This window comes from Tupaia chinensis, unplaced genomic scaffold (genome assembly GCF_000334495.1).
Source record: "Tupaia chinensis unplaced genomic scaffold, TupChi_1.0 Scaffold000059_1, whole genome shotgun sequence".
NCBI lineage: Eukaryota > Metazoa > Chordata > Mammalia > Scandentia > Tupaiidae > Tupaia > Tupaia belangeri.
This window is the reverse complement of record NW_006159517.1, coordinates 380,864-401,019: the sequence shown is the minus strand read 5'-3', so window position 1 is coordinate 401,019 and position 20,156 is coordinate 380,864. Positions and strand designations below refer to the sequence as shown.

At 43.1% G+C, this 20,156-nt stretch overlaps 1 protein-coding gene across 1 annotated transcript; it reads right to left on the bottom strand.

Annotated features, from left to right (window-relative positions):
- Positions 1-10,860: 10,860 nt before the first annotated feature.
- LOC102475569 (keratin, type II cytoskeletal 3) lies at positions 10,861-17,733 on the bottom strand. Its single transcript, XM_027776659.1, has 9 exons — positions 16,882-17,733; positions 16,626-16,745; positions 15,578-15,638; positions 14,980-15,075; positions 14,020-14,184; positions 13,329-13,454; positions 12,583-12,803; positions 11,725-11,759; positions 10,861-11,390 (listed from the first exon to the last, which is right to left on the bottom strand). The coding sequence occupies exons 1-9, from the start codon at positions 17,466-17,468 to the stop codon at positions 11,131-11,133; spliced, it is 1,671 nt and encodes a 556-aa protein (XP_027632460.1). The 5' UTR covers positions 17,469-17,733; the 3' UTR covers positions 10,861-11,130.
- Between the last annotated feature and the right edge of the window lie 2,423 nt (positions 17,734-20,156).

The following is a 20,156-nucleotide window of genomic DNA, read 5'->3' as shown; positions in this document are numbered from 1 at the left end:
GCAATTGGAATATATTTGTGAGCATTCTTATTTTGTGACAGAATGGTTATTTGCCTAAGTTCAATAATACAATAGTACCTGTTGCCTTGCATCAGAAATTGAATTCTTATGGGGCTTTCTGCAAATAACAGACCAAATCGAGATTAACCTAATTTTTTTTTTTGTTTGGCAAATAACTTAGTTTATACCTCTCTTTACTGAAATGGGAAATGGGGAGAGAGGGAAAAAAATTGTTTCAGAAAAAAATTACAGTTCACTTGTCACTAGATTCTAGTTTTGTCCATACTTTAAGATCCTTTATGAATCAATAAAATGTGGGGAAAAAAAGTTTAGTATGGAAGGGAGGGAGGGGAAAGGGGAAGAAAAAAATGGTTAAAAGTATGCTTAATTGACAAAAAAAAAATGAGCCCTTTGCTGATGATAATGTATATAGTAATATCCTTGTATTGACTGACATGCATGGTTTTTGTGTTAGAAAAAGAAATGTATACTGTAAAGACGTGATAAAATGTAAATTTAAATAAATAAATAATTAAAATTTTAAAGACCCAGTTTGGCATGTTTTTATAAATTTAAACATACACTTACACATATGACCAGAACTCTCTCCTGGGTATTTACCCTAGAGAAATGAAAACAGGTGCATGTGACAACTTGCATGTGAATGCTTAGAGTACCTCTGTTTTTTGTTTTTTTTTTTTCAAACAAAAATAATTTATTTTAATTAAACAATTTTTTTGCATTTTTCAAAACATTAATCAAGCCATTATCTCATAAGACATTTCTTTACAAAGAAAACATCCAATCTTGGTTTTAAAAAAGACAAACCATGGGACCAGCAGTTGGCGTAATGGCTATATCTCTGGACTCCCATGTAGTCAACCACGATTCGAGTCTTGCACCCAGTGGTTTAAACTCACGCCAGGTGCATGTGTGTGTGTGTGTGTCCAAGATTCCGAGAGAAGAATGGAGGAGAAGGGATTGCGGCGTGGCCATCCTCCCTTGGGGGGTGATTTCTCGCTTTCTGTCTGTCTCTCTCTGTCTTTCTGGCAAGCACACCCTATAGCAAAAACCTCTCAAAAAAAAAAAAAAAAAAGACAAACCAGTATGCTACATTAGAGATTAGATATGATATGTAGCCTATGCAACCACGTAACAAATAGTTTCTGTTGCTTTGTTATTACACAGGTAGCTGCTTCCTTAAGCTGCAGCCTGGAGCCTTGTGTCTGTTTTATGCACTTTGGGTTTTGTTCTATTACTCAGCATGAGATTGTACTCCCTTGAGTCAGCTATGTTCATTGGTCAGAATAAATTCCAGCAGCTAACACCAGTTCCATTAATCACAGACAAGCTTGAATAAGTGAGTAAGATAATAAGAAGGCAAAAATATCTGGTGAATGGTGAGCCTTGTCTATGTGTGTATGCTATTCAGCAATTTAGTAGAAGAGAACTGAAATATGCTTTTGAGTTCAAGGTACATGACACTGTCTATCAAAAAAGACAAAGTCCTCCTATATGAAACACCTTATCCTTTTGCAGGATATAAAGGTATATAAACTAAGTACCTTATTTTGCTAATATTCTTAATACTTACCCACTCTGAAATAATTTAGATAAATTTCTATGTGAAGTCATTTCTTTGTTATTTTCTTGTTTACAAATGACTGACCACTTCGAGTGAAAGTTTGAGAACATTTCATGATTATACTGTATTGGTATAGCACAAATAATCACCAAAAACTGGTGTTGACCAATGTCTTCTGAGATGTGAAGAGATAAACGATATGCATCAATACAGTTAAATGCTCTTAGCAATAAAAAGGTGCACACTACTGATACACACAACTTGGATGGATCACAAAGGCATTGTGCTAAGTGAAAGAAGTCAGTCTCAAAACACTACCTACTGTACGATCCATTTATATGAAATTCTCAGAATGATGAAACTGTAATGACAGAACACAGCACAATGGCTGCCATAGGTTGGGGTGGAGGAATACATGACTATAAAAGAATAATGTACGGGAGTTTGGGGGGCTGATGGAACCCTTACACTTTGATTGTGGTAGTGGTTATACAGTGATTAACTATGTTAAGATTTATAGAAATGTGCACCCAGGAAGTCCATTTTAATATATGATTATTTTCTTGTTTTAATCTTATTTATTTTACATTCATTCACTGTTGAAGGAGAATTGGGATTAGTTCTTCTTTAAAGGTTTTATAGAATTCAGAAGTAAAGCCATCAAGATCTGGGCTCTTCCTTGTTGGGAGACTATTACTGATTCAGTTTTATTGCTTATTATGAGTCCATTCAGACTTTCTATTTCTTACTGATTAAATCTTGGTAAGTTATGTGTGTCCAGCAATTTACCCATCTCGTCTAGGTGTTTTTGTTTATTGCCTGTGTAGGGGATCTCAACACTGTATTGACTCCTCTGGGCAGATCATCTAGACAAAAATTAACAAAGAATTACAAGAGCTAAATGATACCATACATGAAATGAATTTGACAGACATCTACAGAGTATTTCACCCAACTACCATAAAATATACATTTTTCTCACCCCCACATGGAATATTTTCAAAGATTGACCACATGACAGGACATAAAGCAAACCTTTACAAATTCAAAGGTATAGAAATTATATCCAGCATCTTTTATTTATTTTTTTTTTGGAGAGGTTTTTGCCATAGGGCACATCATGTGGCCAGTCTTTGTTTATTTTTGTCTAGATGATCGGTCCAGAGGAGTCAGTACAGTGTTGAGATCCCCTACAATTGTTGTGTTGCCATCTATCTCTCCCCTGAGATCTAACAGTATCTCTTTGATTTATTTAGGTGCTCCAGTGTTGGGTGCATATTTACAGGTATTAAATATTTAATAATTAATATTAAATGGTGAACAAGTCCTTTTAGTACTATATAATGTCCTTTCTTTGTCTATTCTTACATCTTTCATCCTAAAGTCTATTTTGTCTGATACCAGTACCGATACTCCACCCTCTTTCTAGTTTCCATTTGCATGGAATATCTTTTTCCAGCCCTTCACTTTCAGTCTATGTACGTCCTTATTGGTGAAGTGTGTTTCTTTTCTTTTTTAAAAAATTTATTTATTTTATATTCATTCACTGAACATCATCACAGCATACAAAATGTGATTTCCCATCCAGAATACACTGTATAGTGACTTAATCATACATATTATCATCAACAAATAATTTTCCATTTCTTGTTTCATATATATATATATATATATATATTTTATTGATTCACAGAATATCTAAATCTAACTACTTTCAATAGAAGTTCAGCTGCTATATACATATCTGTGAACACATGCTTGACTTTAGGCATGTAACTCTGTGAGTAGAATGAATATACTATAAAGTAGCACCAGCTGAGGCTATATAGCTTACTGTGGTTATTAAGTAGGTATTTTTAACATATTTTTAATTCCAAGAAAGGCAGTTTTAGATTTAATAAATCAATATCAAAAGATGTTGAGAGAAATTTGCTTAAGACTTAAAGCCAGGAAGCAGGTTAGGATTCTGTTCAAATAGCAGGTACATGGACTTGTCAACAATTCAAGAGAAGACAAAAATCCTTAACTCTGGAAAACAAAGCATAGAAGAAGATCAGTAATGTTTTAGTCAAAAGTCATAAAATTCTGTTTCACCAGTTCAGCCTCATGTACTTAATCTATCTTCTGTTGTGGTCAGATCTTTCCATTTAAATTCTGGAAGACAGCTTTCAACTCCAGACTTGTCCCTACCATTAAGTTGGCCATTTCCTTAGTTGTTTTTGAACTCTTAATTCTGTGTGTCTGACTTTAGTTTTCCTGATATAGCGCTTCCTTCAGAACTTCTTGGAGAGCTGACCTGGTGTCGGGAAATTCTTTCAGCTTTTGTTTATCTGAGAATGTTCTTGACTTCTCTTCCCATACTCAGGATAATCTTGTTGGGTATAGTATTCTTGGTTGGAATTGTTTTTCACTTGAATATGTTTTTCCATTCTCTCCTTACTCGCATTGTTTCCAGTAAGAGATCTGCTGTTAGCCTGATGGGACAGACTTTGTAGGTAACTTGACATTTCTCTCTTGCCAATTTTAGTATCTTGTCTTTATGGTTTTGGTCAGTCTGGCTATAATGTGTCTTGGAGAATATCTTCTTGGGTTTATTCTACTTGGGGTCCTTTGTATTTCTTGGGTCTGGATCCTTAAATGTCTCCCTAGATTTGGAAAGTTTTCTTCCAAGATTTTATGGATTATCAATGCCCTTATTAGTCTCTTTACCTTGTGGGATACCGATTATCCAGATGTTTGGACATTTAATGGTATCTAGTATTTCTTGTATAATATTCTCATTTTGGAGGGTTATTTTCTCAGTCTTCATGGTGGATTTTTCTAGGCCAGTAATTCTGTCTTCTACATCTGAGATTCAATCTTCTGTATTATCTAATCTGCTTTTAATACTTTCAAGGGAGGTTTTGACTTCCTGAATTATAGCCTTCATCTCTAATAGTTATATTTGATTATTTTTCATGTTGTGTATTTCCTCTTGCAGATCATGCAAGGACTTCCTCATCCCATGGAACTCATTGACTCTTCTCTCCTGCCTCTTCTGGAGTTTGTTGTCTCTCTTCTCTTGCACCTCTGTTAGCTTTGTCATTATGAATATTCTAAATTCTTTATCAGACATTCCTATGAGTTCCATTGTACTGTCTTGGGTAAAGAAGAGTTATTCTTTTCCCTTGGGGGAGAGGTATTCTTGGTTTCTCATATGTCTTGTGCCTCTGCAGTGATTTCTGGTCATCTCATGTGTTATACCTTTCTTCCTAAATTCTAGAAGTTCAATCTGAGCATTCAGAGGCATGCAGAAGGAGGTGATCTGCAATCTCTTTGCCATTTCATTTTTCTCCCTTTGTACAGCATATTCAGTGGGAATTGAGGAACATGTTGACCTAATAGTATTCAGATGTTTGGCTACAGTTCACTTAGACTTGTCTAGACATTCAGGGCATGGAGGCTGAACAGTAAAGTGATGACGGTAAAAGAAAAAGAATAAGAAAACAGAGAAAAGAGAGAGAAGAGAATACAAAAAAAGGAAAAAATAATATTTTAAAGTAAAAAATGAAAATTGGGTGGCAGGTTAGAACACCATGTTCTGAACTCCAATGAAGGATACTTCTTCTGAAGGCCTGCGCTTTTGCCTCTTCTAAATGAAATGGGGTAAAGGGGATTATTAGCAAGATAAAGGAGGATCTGAGAGCCAAGAAAATACTTCACCTTAAAAGATTTTTTTTTTAATTACAAATGAAAAGACAGAAAGAGACAGAGAGAAAGATACAGAGGGCCCTACCACTCAAGAATCAAGTCTGGAGAGTGAAGTCTCAGTAGAAAATCTTCATTACTCTTTGTCCCTGAAAGCACTAGTTCTCAATTCCAATGAGGTGTGTTTCTTGTAAGCAGCATAAAGATGACTTCTGGTTTTGTATCCATTCAGTCAGTCTGTGTCTTTTAATAGGAGAATTTAATCCATTAACATTTGACATTATTATTGATATTTGCAGATATTTGCAGATTTATCCCTGTTATTTTGCTAGCCATTTTCTCAGTTGTTTTCTGTTTGTCTCTCTTTAGTTATCCTGATACAACACTCCCCTCGGTACTTACTGTAGAGCTGGTCTATTATTGGTGAATTCTTTCCATTCTTGTTTATCTGAGAATATTTTTATTTGAAGGATAATCTTGTTTATAGTATTCTTTTTTTTTTTTTTTTTTTTTTTTTGAGTGTTTATAGGCGCTTGTGCTCACCAGACAGACAGAGAGAGACATAGAGACAGAAAGCAAGAAATCACGCCCCCCCAGGGGGGATGGTCATGCCACAATCTCTTCTCCTACATTCTCCTATCAGGATCTTGGGCACGCACACACGCACACGCGCCCGGCGTGAGTTCTAAGCCACTGGGTCCGGGACGCAAACCGCAATCAACTACGTGGGAGTCCAGCGACATAGCCATTACGCTAACTGCTGGTTCCCTGTATATAGTATTCTTGGTTGAGATGGTTTCTCTTTCAATGTTTTGAACACATCTTCCCATTCTTTCCTTGCCTGCATCCTTTCAGTTGTAAGGTCTGACATTAGTCCTTTCAGCTGTAAGGATAGCTTGTATAAGTAACTTGACATTTCTCCCTTGCCATTTTTAAAATATTTTCGTTGTCTTTTACGTTTACATCTGGTTATGATGTGCCAAGAGGAGGATCTTTTTATGTTGACTCTATTTGGGGTCCTTTTTATTTCTTGGGTCTGAATTTCTCTATGTTTCTGTATACTTGGAAAATTTGCAGGTAGTATTTCATGAAAGATGTTTACCATGCCTTTAGCAGATTCTTTATCTTCTGGAATACCCATTATATGGATATTTGGATGTTTCATGATGTCTAGAATTTCACATGCCATCTTCATTTTTTTGTCGTTTTTTTCTTTCTTTTCAGTTATTTGGTCTATGTTGAAAACTTTGTTTTCCAAGTCAGAAATTCTTTTTCTGTATGGTTCAATCTGCTGTTAATGCTTTCTATGGAGACTTTAATTTCTTGTATTGTATTCTTCATTTCCAAAAGTTCTGTTTGATTCTTTTTTAGGCTATTTTTTTTTTTACATAATTCCTCTTTTATGTCCTGAAATAATTTTTCTCATTTCCTAGGAATGATTGTCTGTTTTCTCTTGCAACTCATTGAGTTTTGTCACTACAAATATTCAGAATTCTTTTTCTGACATTTCTGTGTATTTCTCTGTGCTATCCACTGTTGGTGAGGGATTACTATGCTTCCCTGGGGGAGAGTTACCACCTTGTTTTCTTATGTTTCTTCAAGATCTGTGCTGGTTTCTAGTCATCCAATGCAGTATTCATTTTTTTTCTATTTTTATCTAGTGAATCCTGTAGTACTGGTGGAGGAAATTTCACCTTTAGTTCCCAGTTGTGTTCCTTCTGGAGGGCTCTGTCTCCCAGGTCAAAGCAATTAGGGGTACCTTCAGGTGCTTAGCTACTCTGCCAAATGTTCAGCTCTTGATGAAGTGGTAGCAAGCTAAGGAGATATAGCTTAGTGAAGAGGGTCAAGTTGCCTGCTTTGTGCTGCACACAGGTTGGTGTACCAAAAGTTCCAACATAGCTCCCAAGTCCTGAGGTCACCCAAGGAGGCCTACCCAGACCAGGCTTAAATATCCTGGTAGGCAGTAGGTGGAGCAAGCCCAGGTTGCCAGAGCAGTGGGCAACAGTGTGCAGAAAATCTCAAAGTTTCTCCCAAGCCCTAAGAGCAGGATTACCCCATTTTGTGTTTCTTATATGGTTTCCTACTCCCTTTTGATTCTGTCCCTCTCACCCTTTGTCATTTCACGGGCAAAGAACAGAATTTTTAAAATGTGGATATGAGGCAGGTAAGAAGGGGCACTAGTAGGGTACCAACTACAAGACAAATGTCAGGTTTCTTGAACAAAGAATAAAAATTAAGGATGAGTTTCTTCACATATCAACCAACGGCAATGTATGCATGTCAATTAGACCCAGATGCAAACAACCTTAGTGAAATATTTATGAGACGTTATGAGACATGTGGAAATCTGAATGTTTGATTATATTAAAGAATGTATGTTAATGCTGTTAAGGGCGATAATGTTATCATGGTTATATTATTTTATGAGTTCTTATCTTTTAGGAAAACTTATAAAATATTTATGAGTGAAATGATATGACATCTGGGATTGGCTTTAATACAATCTGAAGGGGTGGGAGGAATAGAAATAAAGCAAGATAATGAGTTGATTGTTGAGTTGGGGGTGGATACAGAGATGTCCACTACACTCTTATCTCTTTTGTTTGCTTGACAATTTCCATAATAACTAAGCTTTTTAAGAGCCGCCTCCCTTGAGACTAATAGCAACACCTTTCTTTCCTTACAAATAAGCAGTTTTTGCCTTAAATAGTAGTTTTCCCTGACACCAAAGGAAAGATAAACAAATAAGAGCTATTTACATTTAAAAATAAATAGTTTTTCCCCAAGTACACTCAAATAAGGACATTTTTGCATGTAGATCAAATGTACAATTAACCAGAACATAGTAAGGGTAACAAGTAAATTGAGCAGCAGCATCAGAATGCAAAAATAATTTGATCTTTTGGAGCCTAAACCAAAGAAATATTTAATAGGGATTAACACAAAACCTTACATGTGTATTCAAACAAAACAGCTGTCCCATTCAGCATGGGAGACATGGTTTCATAATGGCTTGTGTAAAATGGCACCAGCTCAGGGTGAGTCAGCAGTAGAAAGGGGTTGCCAAAATCACCTGCAAGGTTGAAAGATACACAAAGTAAAGACTTGTGCCAATCTTTCTCGAGCTAGTCAGACCTCACCTGGAGGGTTAGATTCTATGCCAGAGGATGTCTATTGAAGAGCACCCAGAGGGCAGGGAGTGCCCCAAAGCAGAGAAGTGGAAGTGTTCCACCTGGGAAAGGAATATGATAAAGGGAAAAGCTGTTCTCAACCGTCTAGAGACTCATAGCCACAGAGAGAAACCAGTACATGGAATTTAAAAGGTAGGATTTGGCTTAACAACCCTCCTGAGAGAGGAGTTACCCACCAAAAGAGAGCAGGCTACCGCTACAGATGATATTTTAGAGAGGATGTAAGTATCTAGATGAGGATTTATTTTAATGACTTCTGAAGTCATTTCTAGCCTTAAGAATCTAATTCCTCAAAAATTCAACAGTGGTAAGCATAGAAACACTGATGGTACTGTCTCCCATTCATTAGTACTTATCTTGCTATAGGACTTGTGCCATGTACTAGCATGTATTTTATCATTTCATCAGTCCATCAGTCAACAAGTGCTTACTGAGTGCATATTTTCTGCCCATTCTTGTGTAACACACATTTTATGACATAATTCCTTTCCTTAAAAAGTTTATTATAGAGTTACTAATCAAAATTTGCATACATGAAGGAAAATACCAATATGAATATCTCACATAAAGCATTTTCTTCATGTGTACCTTGAAACACTCCTACAAAGAAGATAAAATTTTCATTACCACAGTAATAAGTAATAGCTCATTTTCTAAATTGTTCTCTTCCTCTGGGAAGTACCTGGTTTGTAGTGTTGCTCAGCATGAACCTAGTCTCAAACAAGAGAAGACTAACTTCATTTTAATTTTCTTTATTTTTGTACCCCTCCCATTCCAATAATAAGGAAGTTAACTTAAAAATAATAATCCATGGGGGCCAGAAGGTGGAGTAGTGGTTGAGTAGTGGTAATGTGGTCGACCATGCTTGAGTCCCAGACCCAGTGGTGTGAAACTCACGCCAGGCGCATGTGCATGCATGCCCAAAATCCCAAGAGGAGAATGGAGGAGAAGGGATTGTGACATGGCCATATCCCCGGAGGGGTGATGTCTTGCTTTCTGTCTCTCTCACTCTCTGGTGAGTGCACGCACCCTATAGCAAAAATCTCTCAAAATAATGATAATAATAATGCATGTTTGAAAAGAGCAAATAGTCTGATCACCAATGACAAATACACCACCAGGAGAAAAAGCAAAGAATTGCTAACATATATAAGTTTATTACCTATAAAGACTTTGAGAGAAAGACCAACTTTTTGGACTTCATTTTATGGAGAACACAGTAAGATGGAAAAGTCTGGGATTATTTTAAAGTTGGACTTTGGACCAAATGTTTACTTTATTTTAGACAAGAAATCTATGAATACAAATGCAAATAATCAAGGCTGAAGCATGTACTGGGAGAAGTTGAATTAGAAGGAAAAGATTAATTAAATTAAAATAATAACACTTTTTTTAAAAAGGGAAGAGATGTTTAGTGTCAGCTTCTTGAACATAGTTGTGGGTTTCAGTACCAAGGACAGAGCTGTGCTTCATGGATGGGATGTAAGGACCCAAGAAGAGTCTCTGGATAAAGTATGCCCTGCCATCAAAGACCTGAAACAGCTCCCCTATACACATACACTATCACAAAGAAGCAAAACTACAAAATATTTTTAGCATAGCAGGGAAGTTATAAGCATGGATTCCAGGGCCCAACTACCCAGGTTCAAAGCTTAGCTCAACCACTCACTAACTGTACCAGTGGCACAATACAACCTTTACCTCTCCTTGCCTACTTCCCCTCATCTGTAAAATAAGATGATCATACCCACTTTGTAGTATCACCGTGGTGATTGAGTTATACATGAATGTGAGACAATTTCTTGGCATGTAGTAATTGCTAAATAAGTCTTTGCTTCTTTCATTGGTCTTCCATAGCCTTGAGATCTCAGGATGTTGGAGAAAGGGATGTGGAATGTTGAAGGTAAATTTTTGCTGAGGAGAAGGGTAGCTGTACTTAAACCATAAGGAATGGAAGTAAACAGGCAGCTTTTACCATGCCCTCCCACCAACCTGGCCCAAAGACCCCAAGTGAAGAAGTGAGAAAGGCCCTGAGGTGGCCCAGGCTGGCACTGAGGTCAATGAGTTGGCTGTCACCTAGCCATTTGGAACTCTTGCAAGGACTCCTAAGGCTTGTATGAGAAGCACGCCAGCTTATATGAGAAGCATGGTGTGTTCTGCCCTGCAGTGGATCCAGAAAGAGTAAAGTGTATCACAGGAATTGGGCAGATTGTAGAGTATAACCCGGTTTTGCTTAGCCCCAAAGACCCCCTCAGCACCCTCGTTCTCTTTCCATATCTCACTCATTCCACATACACACCTATTAAAATCACTTTCTCCAGACTTTTTGTCACTTTCTGATTCAGAAAAAACATAGGTTTCTATTGTTCTACAAAATTTAGAGCCAAAAATGCAGCAGAACATATTTCAGTTTAATGAAGAAAACAAAGCCAAGAGGAGGCAAGGCAGAGTTTATGTACAGAGAAACATAAAGGCAGTAGTGGAGTTAGTGGTGTTCTCAGGAACAAACCCCTAACTTGACAATGTCTTTTGGAGACTCATCTTGGCTTGGCTTCAAGACTCCAAAGGGATGAGATTATGGTGTCACTAACCCCAAAGAAATAGGAGCTCTTACAGAGGTGTGGCTAAGGGCAGGGGGTTTCTGCAATCATGCATCAGATCCTAGGCTCAGTATTTGATGTGAGAGTGCTGGCCACTGGTGGTGGTGGTCTGCACAATCCTGGCTGAGGAGGAGGAGGAGGAGCCACTGTGTCTGGGACTCTGATCCATGGAAGAGTTCATGCTTCTGGATTGGATGCCCTTCCCAACAGTCGAGGACTTGCTACCACCTTGGGCACTCTGGTCACCATCTCTGCTGCCCCGGCCACCACCGCTGCTGCTGCCCCCAGCACTAAGGTTCTTGCTGCTGGAAGTGTGATTGACCACGCCTGCAAAGAGAATGGGTGGCTGAGTCCCACCCAATCTGCCTAAATGCCCACTGCATTCCAATCCCAATCTGAGGAACGAACGATGGAGGAGATCCAAAATAAGGAGCGCTCACCCTTATATGGGAGCTCCTTTTCTGAGGGAGGCCCAGGACATGCATGGATGGGCTAGCAGATAAATCTCACCCAAATATGATTTATGTGACCCTCCCTTGTGCCTCTGCCTTTGTATCATCCTGGAGATGAGGGTGTACAAAAGGCCACTTGTGGATAAGCAAGCTGGTACAAAATCAGAAATTCTTTAGGATGGTAGAAAAGGTATTCACAGAATACTCACAGATGCATACTGGGCTCTGGCACTCCCCCGACATCCTGTTCAGAAACACAAAAGAAAGAACATGGAAAGCTCATGATGAAATTATCCAGGCAGGACAATCTCTTTTGAGTATTAGTCCCTGGGATGCCAGAATACAATGATATGAGTCACAGGATCAGAGATCGAGGTTAGAAATGAAAAGTGGGTTCCCTACAAGTCTAGAATGGGCTGTAGAGAATACAAATACAAATACAATATTTCTCTAAAGCCTGGGATCTGCCATCACCTTGGCCTTGATTACTTCATCGGCAAAACTGCGATAATATACCTCTTTATCAGTTCACGGTGAAGAGTAAACTGAGCCCAGCATAGTGTCTGTCTCATACTATTAAAGACATGGCTCTTATCTGCATCATCCTTTCTGGGCCTATGGACACCATCCATACCCAGGTGCCTTTTCCAGACCACTGTACAGGCTCCAACTATTCAGTGTCAACATTAACGAGGAAGGGGAGGTGAGGAAGTTACTGGTTCAGAGAAAAATGTAACCTTCAATTGGAGTGCAGCGACAGCAGGCTACTAAGACCGCCTAGCACTCATCATTGTTAGGAAGCTCTAAGTGTCATGTTCTAGCAAATACAGGAAGGCTGGTATCCCTAAGCCCAAGGGGAGAGTGCTGGGCAGTACAGTTCATTAATAAAATATTCACGGAGACCCTCCTTTGTCCTCTTCCATTGTGTTAGAGCCTGGGTATGCCAAGGGGAAGCAAAGGTAGAGACAGAGTTACTGTAACACAGTAGGACTAACCAAAGACCACACAGGCCTGTGAAACTTGGTTCTCAAGTCAGATCCCTTGCCTTGGCCAGAATGCCCACCCACCTGCACTCCTCGCCCTCCAGCATCTTCTGGTAGGTGGCAATCTCCACATCCAATGCCAGCTTGATGTTCATCAGCTCCTGGTAGTCACACAGGAGATGGGCCAGGTCCTCCTTGGCCTGCTGCAGGGCCTCTCTGAGCTCTGTCAATCTGGTCTGGGCATCTTTTAGGGTCAGTTCACCCTGCTTCTCAGTGTCAGCAATTGCCATCTGCACTTTGGCATTCTGAAGCGGGAAGAAGAAGATGTGGGCTGAGTCTCTGGATCCTAATATGTATACAACATGTGACCATAGGCCTCCTTAATGAAAATTTCTAACCTATGTGCTCTATGGCTGACCATGCTATCTTCTTCCCCCATAGCATTCACATCAAGTAACTAAATCATGATGGGAAATTCCAGTAGCCATTTGAGCCCTTGCCCAGAGATAGTCGTCAACTGCTTCCTAATCACTTGAGGAAGGATAATCCATGGTTTCACATTCCAGAAACTCAGCCCCACACAGTTCATAGGGTCTTGGGGGCCATACCCACTGGACTGAGAGATAATTACACCCTGAAGAAAAGGGATGGAAGTAAAAGTAACACGAAGCCATTGCTCTGTGTGATATCGCTTGCGAAGCCCCATTGCTAAAGCTGCCATCCAGGAGCCTAAGAGTCGCCCCACCTGCTAAAACCAGGTGCCTTGATGGCACTGTGGAGCACCACTGTCATCAAAGTTATAATCCTGGAGGTTGGAGAGATTCCCCCACCTGCTTTTTGGCACTCTCGATCTCTGCCTGCAGCCTCTGGATCATCCTGTTGAGTTGTGCAATCTCATTCTTGGTGCTCCTCAGGTCATCACCATGCCTGCTGGCTGTGGTCTGCAGCTCCCCAAGCTAGAATTGGGAGGAGGGGAAGAGTGAGCAGGTAGGGAAGGATTATCCCTGACCTTCAAATACACTATTTCTCTATAAAAATAGAAATAGGGCTGTAATCAGTCTAGAAAGCCCTAATGTTGGGGCCAGCAGGTGGCATGGTGGTTAAGGTGCTGGCCTCCCACATGGCCAACCGTGGTTCAAGTCCTGGATCCAGTGGCTTGCTTTCTCACTTTCTCTTTCTCATGAGTGCATGTACCTTATAGCAAATTAAAATAATAATAAATTAAATTAAATAAGTCATTTTTAAAAAAGAAATTTCTAATGTCATACAAAGCCCACCAGACATTTTGATGGAAAAAAATCACTTAGCTGAAACTCACAGTTGTCTTTAAAGATATCATATAGTAAAATGAAAAGCATTAGAAAGATTGCACGTAATGGAAATTTGTGAAAGAAATTTCAGTGGGTTTCATACTGAATAAAACTGTCCTCTCTGGTATGCTGCCAGCAAGTGCTGCAGGTAAAGAGGCAGAGCCCTGGGAGAGGCTCATGGAGTCTGGCTGATGCAGCAGGCTTTACGTACCTTGTTCTGGTACAGAGCCTGAGACTCAGCTTTGCTCTTCTGAGCGATCTTCTCGTACTGGGCCTTGGCCTCCGTGATGATACTGTCCAGGTTCAAGTGCCGGTTATTGTCCATGCACAGGACTACAGACGTATCACTGGATTCCGACAGGACCTGGTCATACTCCTGCAGACACACAGGGGCACACCACTGAACAGCTGTCACCATCTCTCTAGTATGATCTGAACCTCCCCCATGGCCTTGGGAATATTATGAGGCCTAGAAACGAAATCTTAATGAAAAGAAAGGAAGGTAACAAGACAGTGAACCAGAGACACCAGGCATCAGGAGACAGGCTAGCAGGCCTATGGTGACCCATAACTCTCCTATCAGTCCCTCTTCCTACCTTTCCCGTGGGATGATATGGACATAGGGATTCTAAAGGCATGAGCTGCAGAAGCTACATACCCTGAGCCTTGGGAAAGAGACAGGGAGAAGGTAAGCTATAGGAGGCGTATATACAGAACAGGAAAAAGGAAGAATAAGGATAGAGATGGGAAAAACTTTGCCACCACTGGCTGGCAAATAGATTTCAGGAAGGAAGCGGAATTCTTGGGACCAGCAGTTAGCGTAATGGCTATGTCGCTGGACTCCCATGTAGCCGACCACGGTTCGAGTCCCAGACCCAGTGGCTTAAAACTCACACCAGGCGCGTGTGCCTGCGTGCCCAAGATCCCGAGAGGAGAATGGAGGAGAAGGGATTGTGGCATGGCCATCCCCCCTGGGGGGTGATTTCTCACTTTCTGTCTCTCTGCCTCTCTCTGTCTTTCTGGCAAGTGCATGTGCCCTATAGCAAAAACCTCTCAAAAAAAAAGAAAAGAAAAAAGAAAAGAAAGCAGAATTCTCAGAATCAAGCAAGATTTGACACCCTTTGTTGTGGCTTCTGACTTCTGCCCTTGAGGAAAGACTAAAGGTCCTTACTGCTTCATAGAGGGCTCTCAGGAAGTTGACCTCACTGGCCAGACTCTCCATTTTGATGTCCAAGTCCACCTTGGTCACGTAGGAAGCATCCACATCCTGAGAGTAAGGAACAGAGACTCAGCCTTATCACCTTCAATGTTGTCCTCACTTAATAATATTGATAGCGTGTTTACCTAGCTAAGGGAGCCAAATTCACTTTAGCCAGACAGTACACTTGCAGTAGAGAGAGATTTAACGATCGAGCTCAGCATTAGAGAAGGTATGTTATTGTCAATTTCTATAACTTGGATGGCTATAATGGTATTTATCCATTGTTTGACAGTGAACTCATGTAACAGAGGGCTCAAAACAGCTTCACAACTGACAAACCAAATGCATTTGGGAGGTATCTTAGCTACAGAAAGAAAACCCTTGAGTCCAAGTTTCAGTATTGAGGCTGGCACTTTCTGGCCATCCGTAATAGCACAACCCTGGGAATTCCACGCAGGAGAAAGTGTTGTCCATCCCCCACGTTCCTGAGAAGGAGTGGAGAAGGTGCTATCACTCCCCGCTTTCCTTGCTCTGCCTCCTCCCTGCAGAACTCCACTGCCCTGCTCACCTTCTTCAGAACCATGAAGTCATTCTCAGCCTCTGAGCGCTTGTTAAATTCATCCTCGTACCTACAAAGAGGGAGAAAGGGCGTGCTCAGAGGGTAGCTGAGCCAACAGTATGTGCACAGGTCCGCAAAGAACAGCATTTACACACAAGGTGGTGGTTAACCTAGGCAGGGGTGCAGGTGAATATTTCCTGGATAAGACCAGCCTAAGGCCAGTGGGAGGCAGGGGTTATTAGAAAAGTAAGGCCTTTAAGAGCACAGGGATCCCCATTTCCAACACAGTAGGGTATTGGAAATAAAAGGAGATGAAGCACATAATAAACTTGCATGTAGCCTCTGGACTCCATAGGGAGCACATGCATGCAGGTTGCTCTGGATTCCCAACCTCTGGAGAATCACCCAAGTCTTCATGAGCCAATACCTGTGTTCACTCCCAAGCTCATCTTACCCTTCATCTGCCCCCCAATGCTCCCACTGCCCTCTGCTCCATCCTGGCTATGCATCCTGGCCCCCACATCAGATGAGGAATAGGGGTCCTTCCCATCTCAACCTCCCCTTGCAGCTCCCTCACCACTCAAGGCAAACACATTTTCTACCTGGTCCTCACCCTCAGCTACACATTGGAAACACCTAACTCTATGAAAGGCACCGATGCTCAGCTCCCACACCCAGAAATCCTGATGTAGGTCCTGAGTACAACCTGGAAATGAGAGTGTGTAAAGTTCCCGAAGTTATTTCAGAAAACACCTCAGCACAAGACCCTTTGCTGTTAAATGATGGAGGTGCCCAAACATTTGCCTCTGACGACAGAAGATGCCCATCTCGGAGACATACGCCTCATTCTCCTAAGCACCAAGAACAACTACCAACAGAGTGCAGAACCTCCTTTCATCGGAGCCCCCTGCTAATACCACGTTCTGTGGCCCTCAGACGTAGGTACCTTGAGGACATGCCCCAAAATTTCCTCTTACAAAGTTCACAACCACCTGACCCACAACACCATAGCCTGGGAACCAGCAGCTGCCCCCGCCCAGACTCCTCCGCTACTCACCTCCTCTTGTACTCCTCCACCAGCCCCTGCATCGTGCCCAGCTCCCCGTCCAGCCGGCCCCGCTCTGCCACCAGCCTGTCCAGGTGGGCCTGCAGGCAGCCGCTGCTCCAGGAACCGCACCTGTGAGCATCCACCCAGGAGAGGTCATGGTCTGCCCAGATCCAGCTGGAGAGCGAGCCTGCCTCCCCTACAGCCCCACCAAACCCAGGCCTCCCTGTTCCCAGGCCCCAGTCACTGCAGCTCTCACGGCCACCACCTCCCCCAACCACAGACGCTCGCCTTGTCGATGAAGGAGGCAAATTTGTTGTTGAGGCTCTTGATCTGCTCCTTCTCCTGCGTCTTCAGCTCCCCAATCTGGGGGTCAATCCCCATGTTCAGGGGTTGCAGGAGGCTCTGGTTGATGGTCACCTCCTGGATGCCAAGGGGAAAGCCCCCAGAGCATCCAAAGCCCCCGGCCCCACCGGGAACTCCTCCAAAGCCACCAGGTCTCCCTCCAACATGGAAGGAGCCTCCCCCAAAGCCGCTTCTCTGGCCCCTTCCTCCAGCCCAGCCCAAGCTCCCTCCAAAGGCACCAGAGCACCCCCGTGCTGAGCCCCCTGCCTGGGCGGCACCTCCAGCCACACTCAGTGAGATCTTCTTGCTCCCCCCAAGGCTGTACATGCTCCTGCTGCCAAAGGCACCCCCAATCATGGCACAGGCCGTGGCCGCACTGCTTGCCCCAGAGCGTGAGCCCGACTGGGACCTGGTGGAGCTGGCACAGCCCTGACCAGACACCACGACGGCAGAGAGGCCACTGGAGCTCTTGGTGGCCTGGGAGGCCCTGCCGGATTGCTGGCTCATCATGGTCTCTGGATGCAGGAAGATGTGCGAGATCAGAAAGCTGTGAGGAAAGGGCACCTTCTGACACCGGGAGAGGGGAGGCCCCTTTTATGAGTGCCGGTGACTTGGGTCATTAATTTGATGATTTCCTGGGATTCGTTTTCTGGTTCAAACTAATCCCCACATCAGTTTCTTGCAATGTAATCATAGAGTCCATTTCAGGTCTTCCCTCTGATCAGCCTCCTGCAGACTGTGAGCAGGAGTGGATTCAGGCCCTCCCTGATAAATGAGCGTGGTTCCTGCCATTTTTTTTTAGGAAGGCCCGCCCCAGCCCTGAGCACTGGCTTCTCAGGAAGCGGCAAGTCCAATTAGGTGACTCTGTAGTTTTTTCATTCCCCAAAACCATGGGCATCCACTCCTGTCATTCTGCCACTCACCTCCCAGAACGAATGAGGCTTGCCCAGGAATCCGGAAAACGTTTAGGACTCAGTGGAATACTGGCTTCTCCTAATCGTAACATCTCAAGCCTCACAGAGTGGTTGTCCCTGGAACTCTCCAGAGAGCCAGAGATGCTCCATCCTGGGTCTGCACTTCTGCTCTACCTGGGGAGAGGAGGGGAGGGGAGGGGAAGGAAGGGGAAGAGAGGGGAGGGGAGGGTATGGCCAGGAAGGAAGGCCCAGGCAGCCCAGAAGTCTGCATGCATGGACGATACTTGAGGACACCCATCTGAGGGTGACCAAGAGCTCCCAACATCCTCTCTGGCACCCTGTGGCTCCCTGAGTGGTTTCATTGCTCCTCTTTGGATTGCTGTCCAGGGACTCTCAAGTCTCTGTCTCACATTCTAGGCTCGATCTCTTCCCCTTGTCCTTCAGTCTTCTTTTCAAGCCCCTATAGATTCTGCTGCCTTCTTGCCCTCCCTGTTTCTCCCCTACAGTGAGGACTGCAGCTCTTCCCCACGACCCCAACAATAGGCAACATGAGGGCATGGCCATGTTCGTCTGGGTCACCAGTGTTCCCCAACATCTAGAGCAGTGCCTGGCCCTGACTGTGGGGTGACTGTCCAGCATCACTCTTTCTGGGTTGTCCCTGTGTGTGGGCACCTGTGTGTCTACTTCCATCATTACACTGGGTAGGGGAAGTCCCAAATGCAGACAGTCTTCCTACCCCAACCATCCCCCAGGACAGAGCCCTGCTCCCATGAGCTCAGGGTGGAGTTCTGAGAGACAGGCTGGCTAAATCAGCTGCTGTGTGCAGGCATGGCTCCTTTCTCTGCTAAAGAGCCCGCCTGGGAGCCAAGCTCATCGTAAGTGTACGGGAAATACAGCGGGATCATCCAGCTGGTGGGAGAAGAGACCTGACTGATCGGAAGCCCTTGAGCCTGACCTCGCACCCTTATACTTTCTCAGTCCCCATAAGTCCCCTCACCTCCCTTTGGAGGTTTGTCTTTGCAGCATGACACCCTTGGGGACCTGAGGGTGTAGCTGCAGATTATCCTTAAAATCAACAAAATAGAGATGATTTCATTGAGAATTCCCACTGGGGGTAATAGTAACAGCCATCGTGGCCATAAGGAGAGAAGATCCAAATGCAGTGGTTCCTGGTGAGCATGCGCCGAGGAAAAGGACCTGCTATAGTAGGAGGGGTGCTGAAGGGCCTTCCCCACACAGAGGTGCAGAGGGTTGCACTCCAGGCACCTTCTGACACAGAGAGAGAGGTGGTTGTGGCTTCCCTTCTGGAAGGAATAGAAGTTTTGATTAAATGCCACTGTCATGTGACCCTGCGCAAGGGGATAAACAACTCGGTGACTCAAGTGTCTTCTAGTGATAGGTCATTTTTTAAAACAGAGTAGGCTCGGGGGACCAGCAGTTAGCATAATGGCTATGTTGCTGGACTTCCACGTAGTCGACCGTGGTTCGCATCCCGGACCCGGTGGCTTAAAACTCACGCCGGGCGCATGTACGTACGTGCCCAAGATCCTGAGAGGAGAATGGAGAAGGGATTGCAGTGTGGCCATCCCCCCTGGGGGGTGATTTCTCGCTTTCTGTCTCTCTGTCTCTCTCTGACTGGTGAGCACACGCGCCCTATAGCAAAAACCTCTAAAAAAAAAAAAAAAAAAAAACAGAGTAGGCTCGGAATGTCCTGGGAGAGCTCCTCCCATCTCTACTAGATACTTAATCTGGGCTTGGAGCAGACACATTGGGCCACACCTCGCATCTGCACGATGCCTTGCCTCTATGGATAGCACCATGGGAACTGCTCCTGGAATGGCAAGTCAGTTCTCTAAGATTTGGGGATTAGGACTAGCAGATGGCATAATGGTTACTTCACTGGACTCCCACGTAGTCGACCACCATTCGAGTCCCTTACCCGGCGGCTTAAAAAACTCACACCGGGCGTGTGTACATGCATCCCCAAGATCCCAACAGGAGACTGGAGGAAGAGGGATTATGGTGTGGCCATATCCCCTCCAGGGGTACGTTCTCACTGTTTTTCCGTCTCTGTCTCTCTGACAAGCACACGTGCCCTATAGAAAAAATCTCTCTCAAAAAAAAAGAAAGATTTGGGGGCAAGGCACATAAGGCAGCAGGAGAGAGAAAGTTTAAGCAGAGCAGTTCTATTCCAGTTATTGAGTATCCTTCTGGTTATATAACAAAAATTCACAGGAAGGAAAAGTCGGTCTGTATATCCAGGAAGCAAACAGCCTCACACCTT